Source organism: Marmota monax, unplaced genomic scaffold (genome assembly GCF_021218885.2).
Source record: "Marmota monax isolate L192 unplaced genomic scaffold, Marmota_monax_Labrador192_F-V1.1 WCK01_AAM20220418_F8-fsc00199, whole genome shotgun sequence".
Lineage (NCBI taxonomy): Eukaryota > Metazoa > Chordata > Mammalia > Rodentia > Sciuridae > Marmota > Marmota monax.
The window spans coordinates 823318-840814 of record NW_026694340.1 but is presented as its reverse complement, the minus strand read 5'-3'; the positions used below and the strand labels follow the sequence as shown (position 1 = coordinate 840814).

At 44.0% G+C, this 17497-nt stretch overlaps 1 protein-coding gene across 1 annotated transcript; it reads right to left on the bottom strand.

Moving 5' to 3' along the window:
• Positions 1-4680: 4680 nt before the first annotated feature.
• Positions 4681-12368, bottom strand: Il4 (interleukin 4). The gene is made up of 4 exons (XM_046467641.2): positions 12125-12368; positions 11804-11851; positions 7089-7247; positions 4681-4805 (listed from the first exon to the last, which is right to left on the bottom strand). The coding sequence occupies exons 1-4, from the start codon at positions 12251-12253 to the stop codon at positions 4695-4697; spliced, it is 447 nt and encodes a 148-aa protein (XP_046323597.1). The 5' UTR covers positions 12254-12368; the 3' UTR covers positions 4681-4694.
• Between the last annotated feature and the right edge of the window lie 5129 nt (positions 12369-17497).

Genomic DNA, 17497 nt, shown 5'->3' with positions numbered 1-17497 from the left:
TATTATCAATTATATTATCAATCACATGTTCTTTTGACAAACACCAATTACTAGGCACTGTGCCAGGCAGCTATCAGAAATTCAAAGTGGGTCTGGAGAAATTTTGGATTTGTGGACTAGTTTCAAAGGAGGACTTTTTTTTGGTACCTGGTATTGAACTCAAGGGCGCTTAACCACTGAGTCACATCCCCATCCCTTTTTTGTGTTTTATTTAGAGACAGGGTCTCACTGAATTGTTTAGGGCCTCATTAAGTTGTTAAGGCTGGCTTAGAATTCGTGATCCTCCTGCCTCAGACTCCTGAGCCTCCCATGGCTAGTATCAAAGGATTTTTTTAAGTGTATTTTTTTTTTTTGCATGTAGAGGAGGAGATTCCTCTGGCCTTTCTAGAGCTTGCTCTCTTTCTTTTCACAATGGTCAGCTTATATAAAACTCCTAGATGCATGCAGAACATGACAATAAATTAAAAGCTTGCCATGGCCTTAGCAAGGTAAAAAGTAGGGCCACCTTTGCAGCTTTGCCCCTCCCTCAATTTCAGAGCTTCATGCAATACCACGAAGGTGCTCCTTTCTGCAACTGCCAGTTTCGTTGGGCGGTGGCTGAGCACATTGTCCATCGTGTCATCTCATTAAATATCTCTAAAAGCTAAATATTAGGTAAAAGCAAGAATTAGGTAAAATGATGAGAATTTTGCTTTGGCTGATGGGACAATAAAATTTGGTAGCCTCTTGTACCATCTGTGTCACCCTGGATCATCACTTCTACTCCCTTTCTACTTCTACTCCCCTAATAACATTTTTGTTATTTTTCTGCTCTAATCTTTTTCAATAAGTCATTTTGAATCCAACTATCAAACAAGTATATCCAAATAAATGAAGACCACAGCCTTTGTCTTATGGGAACAGTTAGCACAGCTTTGAAGCCCCAGCCTGAATTCAAAGGGAGCTGGAGCAGCCTCCAAACACACTTGTTATAATATTAGCTGAATATCTTGTTCTTAAGCTCTTTCATTTGCAAAGCAAATCAGGTATTCATTCTTCCTTCGGAAGTTGAACAAATGTGTGGGAAAATGATTATGAAGAGGCTACTTCAAAAAGAACCTGTTTCCTCTCAGCATTTATCTTGGGCTTCCTGTGACCCAATCTTCATGTTACTTCTATCAACGTTATCAGAACATCAGATTGCCTTACCCAAACACGTTTATGGCTCTGACTACAGAATATGACAGATCAGACATTCTTCCACACCTGTTCCCCTCCCCCATCCCTTTTTAAGAGGGCTGGGGAAATTTTAGTTTGTAATCAAAGGCTTTTATTTCTCCAATTGTACAAAAGAATTTAACTGGGACTTTACAAACTGAATAAAATTTCTCAGGGTCGATACGTATCTTAGCAAGAGGATATTGCTTAATCCAATTCAAAAGTGCCAGAGTCATTACAGAAACTGTGTATTGCCTTACAAACTGTGTTTTGCTTTACAAGTATGTATTGCCTTGATTTCTACTTAAAAGTTGTCCTCTTTTTAATGTGTCTCTTCTGCTTTGGCCCATTATGTTGTACATGTACATCTCCTCTTTACTTACTAGGCACCTGCCCTATGCTGAGTAGAATGTCTTTGGGAACACAGGAATGCCAGCCCTTGCAAAACTCAGCCTCCCTCAGAGGGCAGGTGGCCTCAAAACTGGAGAATGAACACATTGAGGGCTGAGGTAAAGGAAGGTGAATTTTCAGTGTTCTTCTCTGGCAGCTAGCTAAGACTCTTGGCAGAGGGCAGAGGAAAACCAAAGTCAGAGTCCATGGCATGGACAGATCCAAAACAAAGTCCCTGTGGCATTTTTATTAGAGGACAGCATTTCTAATTGTAACTCAAGAATATTTCAGGGAGACATGTAGTTATCGATATGATCCCGATGGTTTTTTTCATTCATTCATTCAATAAATACTTACTGCCAGACTTCAGAGGTAAATACTTCCTGGGCCAAAGGTAGAGGTAGCCCAGTCGGGGATGGAGTTTGGTCTTTGCTGTCAATGTCACAGACTGCACAGACAAGAGATTCGTCCCATGGAGCAGGCACTGGCTGCCACTAAGTTGCCTAAGTAACTACTCAAATGCCATCTTAATCCAATTTGTCTTCACTCACTTTTTAAAAAATGTGTATCCTTGATTCGTATTCTTGGTAAATTTAAAGACATTGTTGGATGTTTAAATCCAGATTCCAGGACTTCCTGTCCGGAAGTAAATAGGAATGTTAGTTACGCCTTGACCATCCAAGTTCATCTTATCACAGCCCTGGCTCGAGCGCATGTGTCCTTTCTGTGGCCTATTCTAATTCTTTCTTTTTGACAGCCTCTCCTTTATCATCCTGGCCTCATACCCAAAGTGTGACCCACAATTCATATCCTGTGGCAGACTACAGCTCACATTAGCCATTGAATGCAAATGAGCCTCAATCAAAGGAGAAAGGAAATTAAAATTTTCAGCGTGTATCTTCTCCGATTGGCCTTACAAGCCTCCATGACTCTCTCTATTACTTATTGCCCTTGGCATGCTGGTATTTTATGTGGGCAGGGTGAAACTGGCTGTGGTCAGGGTGAGACTTTAAGCTTTTGATTTTTTTCCCCTTATTTTGAAAGGGTTAAAAAAATGTTGTATATTTTGGTGTAATTTTAGAACTAGTATTAATTTTGTCACATGTGTAAGCGAGGATGAAAAGCGCTCAATCACTGTTAAAAGATCCATACTCTTGCAAAGAATGCATCAAAAGGAAAATTTTGATGTCTTGACACTTGATTTTGTTTTTCTCTCCCTTTAATTTCTTTAAATAAAGAATTTTGTTGGGATATAACTCACATTCTCAGTGGTTTTTATTCTATTATAGAATTGTACATCCTATACCACTGTCTTATATCAGAACATCATCATCACCCCCCAGAGAAACTCCATACCTGTTAGCAGTCACTCCCCCTTCTTCCATCTACTGCTCCACCTCCTATTTGCCACTGTGTATTTTCCTGTTCTGTATAAATAGAATCTTACCAGGCATGGCCTTCTGGACCTGGGCGACTTTCACTTGACGTAATGTTTCCAGGGTTTATCCATTTTGGGCATGTCTCAGTACTTCATTTCTTTTTATCATCAAATAATCTTCCATTGTATGGATATATCACATTTTGCTTATCCATTCCTCAGTTGATGGCATTTGGGTTACTTCTACCCTTTTGCTGCTGTTAATAATGTTACCGTGAATATTTGTGTAGAGGAATTTGTGTGGACATATGTTTTCAGGTCTCTGGGGGAGGTATAGGATTGAAATTGCTAGCCCATCAACTAGGTTTAAGCATTTGATGAACTGCCAAACTGTTTTTCCAAAGTGGCCACACCACTTTCCAATCACACCAGCTATGTGTTCCAGTTTTTCCACATTTTCACCCATACTAGTTATTGTTAGGTTTTTATTTCTTCTTTTATTTTAAAATACATGCAATCATTTATGTATATGCGTGCACATACACACACACACACACACACAAGAAAGGCAATATTCTCCCATCTAAATAGCTTTCCAAGCGAACCATCATCCTACCTTTGTTTTTGTTCTAGTGGTTATCATCATAATCCAAAGATTTCTTGATTCATTTTTTTTTCACTTTTTTAAACAAAAATTTCAAGTAGATTTAAAAGCAGACCCATATCCCCATCCCCAGCTACGACAATTGTCAACCCAGGACCACTCTTTCTATTTTTGTCAACTTCAAATATTATATATTTCCCCCATTGAAAGAATGAGGCTTTACCCCTAATTTACCTCTTCCAAGTATTTTTCTGCTTGCTTTTGTTTTATTTTTGAGATGGGATCTCACCGTGTTGCCCAGGCTGGGCTCAAGTGATCATCCCTCTTCAGACTTTGAGGAGCTGAACCACAAGGATGCACCACCATGCCTGACTTCCTTTCCAAATTTTTTTGAGTAAATTATTTTTAGTTCTATTATCTCTGCAGTTTTGAGCACCTTAATCTCTTGGTCTGGTTTCATCAACTTTATTGTTTAACTGAGCTCCTCCCTGCTGAGGCTGGGGGTGTTAGTGCTGCACCTCTTTCTTTGCTTCTGCTCTGACCATGTTGGGCTATGCCTTTTGTGTTGTCAGGTAGAGCCTGTTCTCTAACCGTAAGTCTTCTGGGCTTTGTCTGTTGGTTGGTTCTTGGATTTGAAAATCAAGAGAGTGCGTTATTATGACTTTAACTATTATTCACCTCAGAGCCATATGTTGTGTAAGGATTACTTGTTTTTCCTACAGATTCAATAAAATGCTTCTTGTCCCAATGGGAGAAGAATGTTCTAAGCATCCCTTTGATACTTTTGTGACTCAGAAAAATGTGGTAGTTAGGAGGAATCATGGACTCACTCTAATCACTTACATCTCGTGTGACCTTTTATTCTTTAGCTATCTTGTGCCTTATGTCCCCAACTAGACAGAGAACTCCTTGAAAAGAAAGTGGTCTGTTTTGTTGCTACACCATTTGTTGCTTCTCAGTAAAAATTAAATCAGTTTCCCTAAAAGTTGCAAACCATAACTTCATTTGCTGAGTAAACATAGCCAATACCATTAAACGTCATTTTAGGTTCTACATATACTTTATTTTATAATGAATTATAAATATATAAATATTTAAAAAATAAAGCCATTAAAAACTTATAAATTAAAACTTGGACCTTCCACACTGTGAATATTTCTTTTGCATGGTGTTTTTTAGGCTTTCCAAGAAGTCTTTCAATGTTCTCTGCTTGGATTCACTCACGGGACAGTTGTGCTACAAAAGAAACATTGCATTAGCTTGCATGAGTAGGCATCCAAGTCTCTCCACTACGTCTGTCTGCTTGGTCAAGCTCACGTGGCCTGAACAATTGGCAAACTGGGACCTCCCGTCGTCTAGCTTGATTGGGAGTCCAGCAGGATGCTACTTCCACTTCCAGAGCTGGTTACTGTAGCACCAACCCCTGCCTGCCTTCAGGGTGTGCTACAGTCTCTGAACAGTGTGTCACAGCTAGCAGAGGCTCAGAGAGAGTAATGTGACGTGCAGGCTCAGACCTGCCCGGTGCCACTGCCTGGCCACCTGGACGGTGACGAGACAAGTCATGTTACCCTCCTGCCCACGGAACAGCTGCAGCTGTTCTACCGCTCGGCCTCCAGTCCAGTATGAATCTCAGCTCTACCACTTATTAATTGCATAGCTTAGGACAAACGACTTAATTTATAAAAGCTTCAGTTCCTCTTTTTGTAAGGTGGAGACAATAGTGCTTACTTCATAAGTTAATTAAGAGGATTAAAAGAAAATGTGTGTTGTGCCAGCTCCTATTCATTAGCTTTCCTTTTAAATGCAGCAGTAGGCAGGGTGGGGATGAATGTCCCTGCCCTTCTAGAAAGTCAGGTCCTCCACTTGGCATTAGACAACACCCACCGTGGCTGCAAGACTTCTGGTCCCACTCTCCCTCTTTCCTGTGGCATCCATTCTCTCTTCTTACTGGATTATTCCCATTGGGATACTAACATGCTGAACAGACCCCACCTTCAAGAACTTTCCTCATTCTGCAACTGCCCTTCAACTGCGATTCCATTTCTCTGCAACCTTATAGCAAAACACCCCAAAAGAGTTTTCCATACATACTGTGACTTCTTTATTACCTCTGCCCACCCATCCTCTACTGAGCTTACTCCAGGTGGGCTTTCATCCCTCCTCTCCATTTACATAAGCATCACTGATGGCCTCCATCACGCCAGACCTGTGGCCATCACTCTCCCTCCATCTCACTTGATTTGTCAGGATGTTGGACAAGGTCCATCCCCTGCCCAGGGGTTTTTTCATTTCCCTTCAGGGATGAAACCACACTCTGATTTTCTCCCACTTCACTGGTAATAATCTTCAGTCCTCCTCTTCCCTGAACTCTATATATGCCTCTGGGATGGGGCCTTGGATCTCTTGCTTTCTCTATTTTCTTTCATTTGTACTTTAGCACTTACCAGAGGACTCTCCATTTTATGTTATGAGCTCTGACTTCTCCCCTAAGCTCCAGCCTTTTTAACCATTTCCACTTTGTTATCCACTCAGTTTTGGGGGGATGAGGCATAGTACTGGGGTTTGAACCCAGGACCCTGCACATGCTAGGCAAGTACTCTACCTCTGAGCCATATTCTCTACTCGGTACCTTGCATTCATTATGAACAATGTTGAACTCTTTCTCTGCTCAGTCTCCAACCCTGCTTTGCCCCAGGTCTTCCATGTCTCTGTAAACAGTCCCAGCCATCTCCAAAGGAGTTCAGGTGGGAACCAAGAGGGTACCTTTTATTTCTTTCCCTCAACCCTCACAATTGACCTGTCAGCAAATCCTTTGGGGTCTATTTTTCATTATACCCCACATTGAACCACCTCCCTGGTCTCAGCCTCACTAGGCCACTGTTATCTCCAGCCTGGTCTACTGTGGCAGCCTCCCAGCAGGCCCTTGGCTCTTCACTTCCTACTCAGTGTATTCACATGGGAGCCAGAGTGACCTGCCTGAACCCGTACAGGTGCTTCCACCATACCTGGGGCAGGATCCAAAGGCCTGTGTGAGCTGATCTAGTAAACCTCCCCTCACTTGCTCTGCTCCAGCCACACTTGAAGCTTATTTTCACCTTAGGGCCTTTGCATAGCTATTCCTTCTGCATGTAAGTCATGTGGCCTGTTCCCGCACTTAATTTAAGTATCTGCTCAGAATATATCACTGACTCCTAAATTAACCCCCCTGCTCCTATGACCTATGTTCTTTATTCCTATATTTTCGTTCATAGCCAGTATTACAACCAGACATCTGATTCTTTTGTCTAATTCCCCCACTAGAATATTTCATGAGTCCCTACTCTGCCCCCCAATCTTTAATGCTGCATCCCCAATGCCTAGGCCAGCACCTGGCACTTGTAAAGCCTCAACAAATACTTGCTGAATGAATGGGTTCATTGATCAAGGGCATTACAACTAATAAGGAGAGTCATTTACAAGAGAGGCTGCTGTCCACCAGCAGCCACAATCTCAACCCACCAGTAGGACAGTGTAGCTTACCAACTGGGCCATGCTTCGGAGGTTCCTGTAGAGTCCTCTCAGGAGTTTGAGAATGTCAAGTTTTCCATTTTTGTTCAAACACCTAGACACCGGGTGGTCTTGATAGGTCTGCCGAAGCACAGTTGTAGCCGTGCAGAGGATTTCCTTCTCGGTTGTGTTCTAGGACGAGAAATGGCCTAGATGAGCCATGTGCTACACTATTTTGAGCATGGGAGAGAGATTTTTCCTCCTTGTTTCCTCCTCCTAGGAAAACACATGGAGATGAATTTGCTCAACTGTGGAGCTACATTCAAGTCTTTCTGTGACATGAATAAAGGCTGGTATCAGTCATAAATCTCTATAAATAACCTCTATTTATTACCTGGAAATGCAGCAACCTTCTCCTCTGAACCTCCAAGTTTCTCTTCCCTTGGAGAGTTTTGCTGAAGGGGTACCTGAATAAAGTCACCAAGTAGGTATATGGCAGTGGGGATTTGAATGCAGGGCCATCTGGTGCGGCATCTATGCACCATGAGAGATGCCCACGTGAGTTCTTAGGTGCTTTCATTCTTACAAGGGGTTAAAATCCAGCTTTCCCTGGAACCCAACATACTTGTTGGATAAACAAATGCCTGTCCTTGGCCTGCACTGCATAGCCTTTTCCACGTGACCCTCCCTGTGAGATAGAGTGTGTGTGTGTAAAAGGCATGGTCCAAGTGAGGAGTTCAGGCATGTCCCCATGCAGCATGAGGTAGGTGCCCAGTTCTGGGAAAGGTGCCCAGGAGTCTGGTCTGGGGAGATCAGGGAGGCTTCTTGGAAAGACACCATTGAGCTAGGCCTTGGAAAGAGTTGCTATAACAAGGCTTGGACATAAAATGGTATAGAGTGGATGCTGGCAGTGCTGATGTGGGTCTGGCCACATGGCTCTTCTTGGGGACATTGAGCCTTAGAAAAGGGAATGTACAAGCAGCAGAGAAGCTCTTGCTGGGAACCTGGGAGAGGAACTGTGTTTTAGTCTATACCAGGCCTAAGTGTTCTCCCATTTTCCATTAAAGAACACAGGCACAGAACCCAGAGTGGTCTTAGCTTGGGCCCAGTTTCTTTAACCGAGTCTGATGAAAAGCTGCTTCTAGCCTCTGCCAGGACATGCCTGGGGCCCCTGTTACTCAAAGTGCGGTCCATGAACCAGCAGCATGAACATCATCTGGGAACTTTTTAGAAACACAACTCCCCGTCCCCTATCCTGGACCCACTGAGTCAGAGTGTGCGATGACAAGATCCCCTCGGAATTTACATGAGAAGCATCTGAGTTCTTACAGTTGTGTTTACCCCCCTAATTATCAAGGTAATGTAACATTACCTCATTCATTAACAAAATTAAATTCATTCAACCCACCAGCCAGATGTAACTACTAATATATTTTGGTAAATATCTTCCCAGGTTTTTTTTAAACACATTTTTCCCCAAACAGGAACTAACTGTTTCATAATCTTTTCACACAATATACACTAAAAACATTTTCTAAAGCCATTTAAGTCTTTTAAGAAAGTGGGATTAGGAAGGGTGCGCTGACACATGCCTGTAATACCCGCGATTTGGGAGGCCAAAGCAAGAGGATAGAAAGACCGAGATCAGTCTGAGCAACTTAGTGAGGCCCTGTCTCAAAATTTAAAATATAAAAACAAAAAGGACTCGAGATGAATCTCATTGGTGAAGAACTCCCAGATTCAAACCCCAGTACTGCTAAAAAAAAATAATAATAAGTGGGACCGAGAACTACATAGGAACCCACTGTTCCCATGTATTTGTACCATGATTTGTCAATCTTCTAAGGTAGCAGGTTTTTTGCTTCTGTAAATAATGTAGCAGTGAGTGATTCTGCATTCATCTCATTTCTGAAGACTAAATTTTAGAAGTGCAGATTATATTTTAAGGTTTTTCCAAGAAGACTTAGACCCAGACTGAGGCACCAGAACCCCAGACTACACAGGTTTCTCCTTTGCCATGTGGGGGTTGGGGTCCCAGGGTCAGGCAGATGGAAGAACACTTAGTGAACCAGCTGCAAGTCACTCCTGGTCTCTGACTCTAGTTGCAAACTGAGAGCAGTGCCAGGGGCTCAGGGCTGTGTGGTGAGCAAAGAGGGGCAACACCCTTGCTGCTGGAGAGAGAACCTGAGATCCGAGAGGGCAGAAAGAAGAGCCCCTCTGCTTATTTCCTCATCAAAACCTAGTGAGACTTTTCTGGAACTTTGGCTTGGAACCTGGGAATTAAATTGCCTATTAGTTTAAACCAGTCTATAGCTACATCATATAGGAAAAAAAAAACCCTCTAACAATATTTTTCAAAGAACTTTCTAAAAGTAATTAAGATAAAATTGTAATTGAAAAGAATCTGCATCAAATGGAAAAATTTTAAAGGAACTAATTCTAAAGGCAGTTTTGGTTAAAGACCTTAAATTTTAGCTTATTGGTTTTGCCGCCAAAGAACAACACTCCACCCCATCCCTGACTTCTTGTCATCTGCCTGTGGAACTTTCTGCCTCAGTGGGTCTGGCAGTGGCTCACAGAGCATACTTTGACAACCCAGCACACTTTGTAGCTCAGACCTGCTAAAAAAGAGACTCAAAATGTGACCACTGGCCCCAAGGGCACTTTTCCACTGAGCTACATCTTCAGTCCTTTTATTTATTTATTTTGAGATATGGTCTCTCTAAGTTGCTTAGCACCTCACTAAGTTGCTGAGTTTGACTTTGAACTTCCGATCCTCTTGCCTTAGCCTTTTGAGTTGCTGGAATTACAGGTGTGCACCATCATACCTGGCCAAGCTACTGGAATTCTTGATTCCCAAAAGAAATCAAATGAATATGCTTGGTTTTAGAAAGATATTGTGTTTGGGGAACACAAAGAAGTAGCTTTTCCTACCATATACCACTTTGTGGGATTTTGAAAATAACACTCTTTCTCCATTTAGAAACATCTTAATATATAAGTAGGCAGTGCTGAGTGTTTGAGGGAAAGAAAAGAATGGAAAAGTGAGGTTGTCAATTCCAGCAGGACGAGACACAGTCTGGGGTAAGGTTGTGAGATGGGTTAGCATGAAAGCAGCCACACAGGACACACTGTGTGTGAGAACTAGGAGTCAGCAGGTGGGGAGGGGTCATCTAGATGCAGCCCAGAGTCACAGGGGGACCTCCTGTGACTGCTGGACCTCCTCAGAAGTGCAGATTATATTTTAAGTTTTTTTCCAACTGCTGGGCCTCCTCAGAATCATCACTTCTCTACAATCCAATCTGTGACTTTAATCATGGTTATATTATCTTATATTAACACTCTCCACTAACTCAAGAGCTACATTCCAATCAACCTTCAAATCACCTTCAAGATCACTTTCATATCCTTAAATGTGGAAGCTCAGGCTCTGAGAGGTGTGAAGACTTATCACAGACCATACAGATAGTTAATGGCAGAACTGAGGCTAAAATCTCAGGCTCTCTCACTTCTAGACCCTCCTACCTCCATGAGGGCCAGATGCTGATGAGCTGGTCCCTTTCCTTGGCTTTGGTACAGCCCTCTCCACATGCAGCAAGCCATGGGAGAACCCAAGGCACAATCCAGGGACTCTTGGCTTCCAGTGGGTACCATATGGGTTGGAAGGACTTAGAGATTTTATATATATATATATATATATGTGTGTGTGTGTGTGTGTGTGTATTATCCTTCAGAATCTTATCCTGCATCAGAGTTCAGAATAATCTTTAGTGAAATGAGATAGTCCAGATAAAAGGCTGAAGAAGAGTTTTCCTTGTGGAGTAGGATGGGCCCTGTTCATGGCCTGGGTGCTGAACAGGGGCTTCCGTGCTGGCCAAGTCAGCCCTTAGTTCACATGGCAAGCAGGTAGCTAAGGGACCACTGGTGAATTGAGGCTTTGGGGCTTTCCTTCTCAGTTGTGTGTTTCCATGAAAACAGGAACTGAAGTGCACAAAGCTATTGATATGGCTGTAGTCATGTGTTTGTCAGAGAAAATGCACTATCAGCTGTCACATCTATCTCCTCCCACTACAGATGGGGGGTGGTGAGACTGCAGGAGGCAGAAAGGCGAGATGCCCAAGCAATAAGAAGCAGGAATACGTTGGACTCTATCTGGCAGGATGGCGGTAGACCAGGCTGCAGGAGCTTTGGCAGGACCAAGTAAGCTGAGGTCTTTGGAGAGCCAGCCCCAGATCCCAGCAGACTGCTAGGTGACCAGGCTGTGAGAGCGAAGGGGCTCTGGCAATACCTTCTCTGTTGCCATAGGAAGTCTCTTAGACAAAGTGAAAGCGCCCTCAACCTGTAATCTCAATATCTGTTTTTGTGAGAGTATTTGGTTCTCAAAACTGCATGGGCCAAAAAAAATTCTCCCATTCAGCAGGCATGTATTGAGTGCCTCCTGTGTTCCAGGTATTATACCCAATGCTGAGTTAAACCCTAGAGAGCTTTTCTTTGACAAGATCTAAATTAGGATTACAAACTCCAAGTTTTCTATTAGGTATCTTCTAAATCAAGTGAAACCGAAAACTTCAAAACACGCTTAAGAGTAAAAAATCAGAATTCCGATTATATGAAAACATTTAACACCCTATAATTAATTTGCGTCTGTTCATTTTTCATTAAAGAAATGTTCCATTCAAACTTTTGTGGATAGCCCTCCTCTCCCAAGTTACTCATCTGCCAAAGCAGACCATAGAACAGCTTCTTACCTTGGGGACAGCAAAGACGTCTGCTACCATCACCTCCATGCATGTAGTCTTTGGCACAAGCAGGAACGAGAGAGCAAGAGACAGAGTTAGCCTCCAACAGGACAGAGAAATCCCTGATAAGCATTTCCTACTCCCTCACATTGGGAAAACTTCCCAGACTTCCCCAGAAGAAAGTGCCAGGGAAAAGTCTTGCTATGCTCCCTGCCTGGCCACCAACATCCACTATCAATTTCTCCCACAAACTATGTCTTTCTCATAATCTGGAACTACCCACGGCATCACCAGAACATCTGGAGAGATGGTACCAGATAGGCTACTCACCTTTTTCCCTGAGAGTGTGTTCAAAGTTTTGATGATCTCTTCTAAGGTAACGTTGCATCCGTGGGTGAAGTTGCCAGGGCATACTAGGAGACAGAAGAGAGTGGCAATCAGCAGGGGGGTGAGACCCATCAATAGGTGTCTTTTGGCAGTGACAATGTGAGACGATTAGTTTATCAGGGGAGGCTAACAATGCAATTCTGACAAAGATATCTCTATATATAGATTTAAAATTGCTGAAACCAAAGGAAAATAAGTTTACATTGGAAATTTTCGTTACACCAGATTGTCAGTTATTTGAGGCCAATCAGCGCCTCTCTTCCAGGAGAAAAAATACTTCATAAAAACAGGTAAAATGTTCCTGTGAAATCAGACCAGTAGGAAAATGAAACCTTTTTTTAAAATTAACTACAAAGTTTCAGCATAGGAAATTACACCATAATTTGCTCTGTAGATTAATCTTATCAGCTTGGGGTTGTTGCTGGCTTTTTACTTTGCATAGAAGGAAGAGGCCACAGGTGTCCGAATTTGTGTTAGTGCCATCCTCCTGGGGAAAGATCGAGTAATGTCAGGAAAGTTTGACTTGCATGGTATTTCTACCTGGCTTCTTCCAGGTATGGGGGGAATCTTGGAAACTCTCCTGTCATGGGAAAGCTGACCTGGGTTCTTCTCTGAGTGGAAGAATAACAGGCCCAGGCCTTCTCCTGTCCTAGTACAGGACCTGCTGTTTTTGCAAGTGGATATCTTCAGTGAGGGACAAGTAACATCAGGTGGGGCCCAGGTTGGGTCCCACCAGGTCCTTTAAGGTCTATACCAAGAAGAAGGCCCTGGGCAAGGTTGAAGGTTGTCTATCCTGAGGCTTCAGGAGTGACCACTTTTTAAGAGAAACTTGAACACATTCCCAGCTACTTAGGAAAAGGGACTACAATCTTCCAAGTCACCCATCAGTTCTCTTTGTGAATACCCCGTCACCCACATGCTTTCTTAATCTAATTCTTGTGACTCTGGTGAGGTGAACATTGCCTCACACTGTTAGTCAGCCTAAAGACAAAAATTGTGTATTTATGGCATATGAAATTGTTGTTGTTTCGATTTTTTTTTTTTTTTGATGCTAGAGACCAAACCCAGTGCCTTGCACATGCAAGGCAAGCACTCTACCACAGGCTACCTCCCAGCACTTTTTAATTTTTATTTTGAGACAGGGTCTCACTGAGTTGTTCAGATAGGCTTCTGAATATTTTTTTTTAAATGTGTGTATTGTGGAATTGCTTAAGCATGCACTAAACACAGTATTCATTTGTGGTGAGAACACTTCAAATCTACCTACAGTCCATGATTTTTAAGAATACAATGCATTGGGGCTGGGGTTGTGGCTCAGCAGTAGATTCACTTGCCTAGCACATTCGAGGCCCTGGGTTCGATCCTCAGCACCACATAAAGATAAGTAAATAAAATAAATGTATTGTGTCCAACCACAACTAAAAAATAAATATAAAAAATACAATGCATTGCTATTAAGTATATGAGATATTTTGTATGTTTTGACCAATATCGCCCCTGCCTTCCCTCTCTCTCCTCCTGGTGACCACCATTCTACTCTGTGTCTGTCAGTTTAACTTTTTAGATTCCACAAGTAAAGGAGATCATGTGGTATTTGTCCTGGACCTGGCTTATTTCCCTAAGCATGACATCCTCCCAGGTCATCCACGTTGTCACAGGTGTCCCAGTAGCCTTCTTTATTAAAGCTGAATAGCGTTCTGTTGTGCACATGCAGCTTTGGAACTTATTGCAGTGTCTCAGGCTCTGTGAAGTTGAGACTCTGGAAAATGTGTCAGGAGGATCCTTAGACCTTGTTCAGGATCCTTCTCTTGGGACCATGCAAACTCGGTGCTATGAATTCTGACATCTGCTTCCTGCAGTTGTGCCACAATTCACAGTTAAAGGCACAGCCTTCCACAAGACCACCCTCCTGCAGATACTGGTTGCAAATTTGGGAGACCTCATCCCCCCCTCACTTCTGATCATCTGGCTACAAATTTGGGGGTTCCCACTACGCTCTCAGGTTCAGTAATTTGCTAGAATGACTCAGGGAATCATGAAAGTGCTACATAAAGTCATAACTTCTTTCTTTCTTTCTTTTCTTTTCTTTCTTTCTTTCTTTCTTTCTCTCTCTCTCTCTCTCTCTCTCTCTCTTTCTTTCTTTCTTTCTGACCTGGAGATTGAACTCAGGAGTGCTCAATCACTGAGCCACATCCCCAGCTCTTTGTTGTATTTTTTTTTTTTTAGAGACAGGGTCTCACTGAGTTGTTTAGGTCCTAAGTTGCTGAAACTGGCTTTGAACTTGCAATCCTCCTGCCTCACCCTCCGAGCTGCTGGGATTACAGGTGTGCACCACTGCATCTGGCACAATTTTTTTTTCTTTAGAACAAAAATGTAAATGAGAACAAGCCCAAAGAGGAGAAGTGGAGGGTGAAGTCTAGGAGGAACCCAAACTCAGCTTCCGTTATCTTCTCCCCCATGAAGTCCCAGAGCCTCACTGTCTCAGCTCCTCAGTGTGTGACAGAATTCAGAGTATTTCCGAATCAGGGAGACTTCCCTGAGTGTTGGTGTCCAGAGTTTTTCCTGGGGTTGTGCTGTGCAGGCATGGTTGATCGGACCACTGGTCACTCAGTTGAACCCATTCTCTGGGCCCCCTCCACTGGCAGAGGCCAGACCAAGACCATAGTCTCTCAGTGGTGTGGCCAACCTCATCCTGATTCGTCTCATTAGCAAAAAGTATCTCGGGGTCCATCAGGAGTCTCTTGACTGGTGCAAATGATCAGGTCCCACCATGAATAACAAAGATATGCCTATTGCTCAGGAAATCCCATGGATTTAGGATTTTTTCCAGGCAGTAGTGAAAAAGAATAACTGCATTCTTTATTCCAAGGGGCGTAGCCATTGGACCAAGAGCCAGACCTCTCTGAGTGAAGTCAGGGGAGAGTCTGTGAGAAGAACATGAGGTTTCTTGCAGGACAGGTGGGGACATCAGCTCAGATTAACCCTTGTGTGGAGTGAGGCAGGGTAGCGGCTCAGAGTGAGCAGAGGAAGTCTGTTCAGAGCACTGCCACGCTGGAGGAGTCCTGCTAAATAACTCAGATTCTCAAGGAAAGGCCAGGCGGCAGAGCCAGAGCTGGAGGCAGTCTGGGTTCTGGAGCATCTCAGAGGCAGTGGGAGGTGAGTCAGAAAAGGAATATAATATGGGAGCCTTTAGCTCAGAAGCAGAATACTGACTGTTCTGTTTGTTGAATGAGGCAAGAGAAAAAAGGATGAACTTTGGAAAGTAACCAGAAGTTTCCCTTCTCAAAGGGAAGAAAGTGGCTGTCCTGCCCTGCAGTGACAACACCATGGCACCTGTGAGTGTGGCCGGCCAGGCAGAGGTTGGGAAGATGGATGTCTGCACCATCACAGACAGAGAGGACAGCAGCAGCTATCACCACGAAGGAACCACCACGCCAGCGGGAGTTGTGGGCAGTGACTGGTGGGCAGGTGGGCACCAAAGTTTAGGAGAGAAGCGGAAAGACGCTCCTGGGCTCTGGCAGTATCCATCTCAGACCCTTGCCCTTGCCCTTGCCCTTCAGACAAGCTGAGAACCAGCACTAGCCTCTCCCTGGCCAAAGAACTTTCCACTCAGACCCTGAAACAGCAGTCAGTTATTGATTCTGTGACATGGGCGGATCACTAACCTTGGGCCTCAGTTTCCTCAGGAATGGTGTCGCTCTTCCTTTTGGATTCCTTTGAGGAGTGAAGGAAAGATTAGCACTTGGCACAGGTCACTCTTTAAAGGGTGGCTGTTCCCAGAGGCTGCCCCAGCTCACATGGCTAAGAGAGGGGACTCAGCTCCACAGCCCATCAGGCCTGGTTGCACTGTGTCCTCCCAAGATGACCTTGAGCATGCCCTCAGCATCTTCTGTACAGTGTGGGGGAGGGGCAGCTGTACTTGGCTCTTGAGGTTGTTATGAAGAATAAATAAGTTAAAACTTAAAGTACTTAGAAAAGTGCCCACATACGTGAGCCCTCCGGGAGTGGCAAGATTGTTATCATTAGTCCTCTCTTGGTTGGCCAGATGTTAGCAAATCCAAGGCTGGACTGGGCAACGGAGCCTCATGGATGCTACCCACACTTGTCCCTCCCAGGTGTCTCCTTGTTAGCCTGTGGATCCCTGTCCTTGTTTCTGGTGAGTTATGATTGTTACTCTGCAGCCCTCAGACTCTTGTTGCTGGATTCCAGACAGGAAATAGACACTGCCATGGATGCTTTAGTCAGAACAGGACTTAAGCAGGTGCTATAACTGTGTTGGGAGGGAGAGGAGCAGTCTCCAGCCTGGGCTCTGGATTCTAAAGAGCTGACCCACAGGGGGGGCCCTGCCTCTGAGGCTATGTCATTTACCCCACCCTACAGGGCTGCAATGTGGGGATGCTGCCCCAACAGCCCCCATCATCTACAAAACTGCTCCAGGAGAAAATCTTATCTCCCCACAGCCCAAAGGAAAAGGAAGATATTTGTGATGACCTCTCCTCTCCCATCCACAGCTCGTTAGAGAAGCCAGTTTGCATCCAGACCCTCGCTTCAGGGAGTCTGAGAAATGTCACTGTGCTCATTCAAGTCTGCAGTATTGGAAGGCACCCTAGAAGGGGAGAAGAACTGAGGTTCAGCAAGGCAGCTGTTTCCCTGCACCTGGGCGGCTCAGGCTTGCCTAGGCAGCCATCCCCACAGCCCCTGCCCAACCTGTGCCCTGTGGCTCTCACCTTCCTTCCTCTTCCCTTACTTAGGTGGCAGGAACCCTGTTCAGCTCCTAACAGGCTTATTGAAGAAATGATAATTCTGTGCATGAATGATGTTTAAGTGGAGATTGGAATAAATGTATTTCTGTTAGAAGTAGAGGGCTGGCAGGGTGGGGACTGGAGCCACGGCAGGGAGTCATCCCTGGACAGAGAAGCTGGCATGGCCGGACTGGAAAAAGCGCTATAGGAAAGAATACTGTGGATTTGTCAATGAGCAGTTATATAGTGTCTAGGATTGAGGGCACCCAGCTAGTTCTGTCCTTGGAAAAGCTACCCCATCCAAGCATCTCTATAAAACTGGGCTATAATCCCAGTGGCTCAGGAGGCTGAGGCAGGAGGATCACAAGTTCAGAACCAGCCCCAGCAATTTATCGAGGCCCTAAGCAACTCAGTGAGACCCTATCTCTAAGAAAAATACAAAATAGGACTGGGGGTGTGGGTCAGTAGTTAAACACCCCTGGGTACCTAATCTCTGGTATTAAAACATAAATAAATAAATAACCTGGCCTAATTATTGGGGTATGGGGCAATTGTGTAAGGTAATACATAGAAA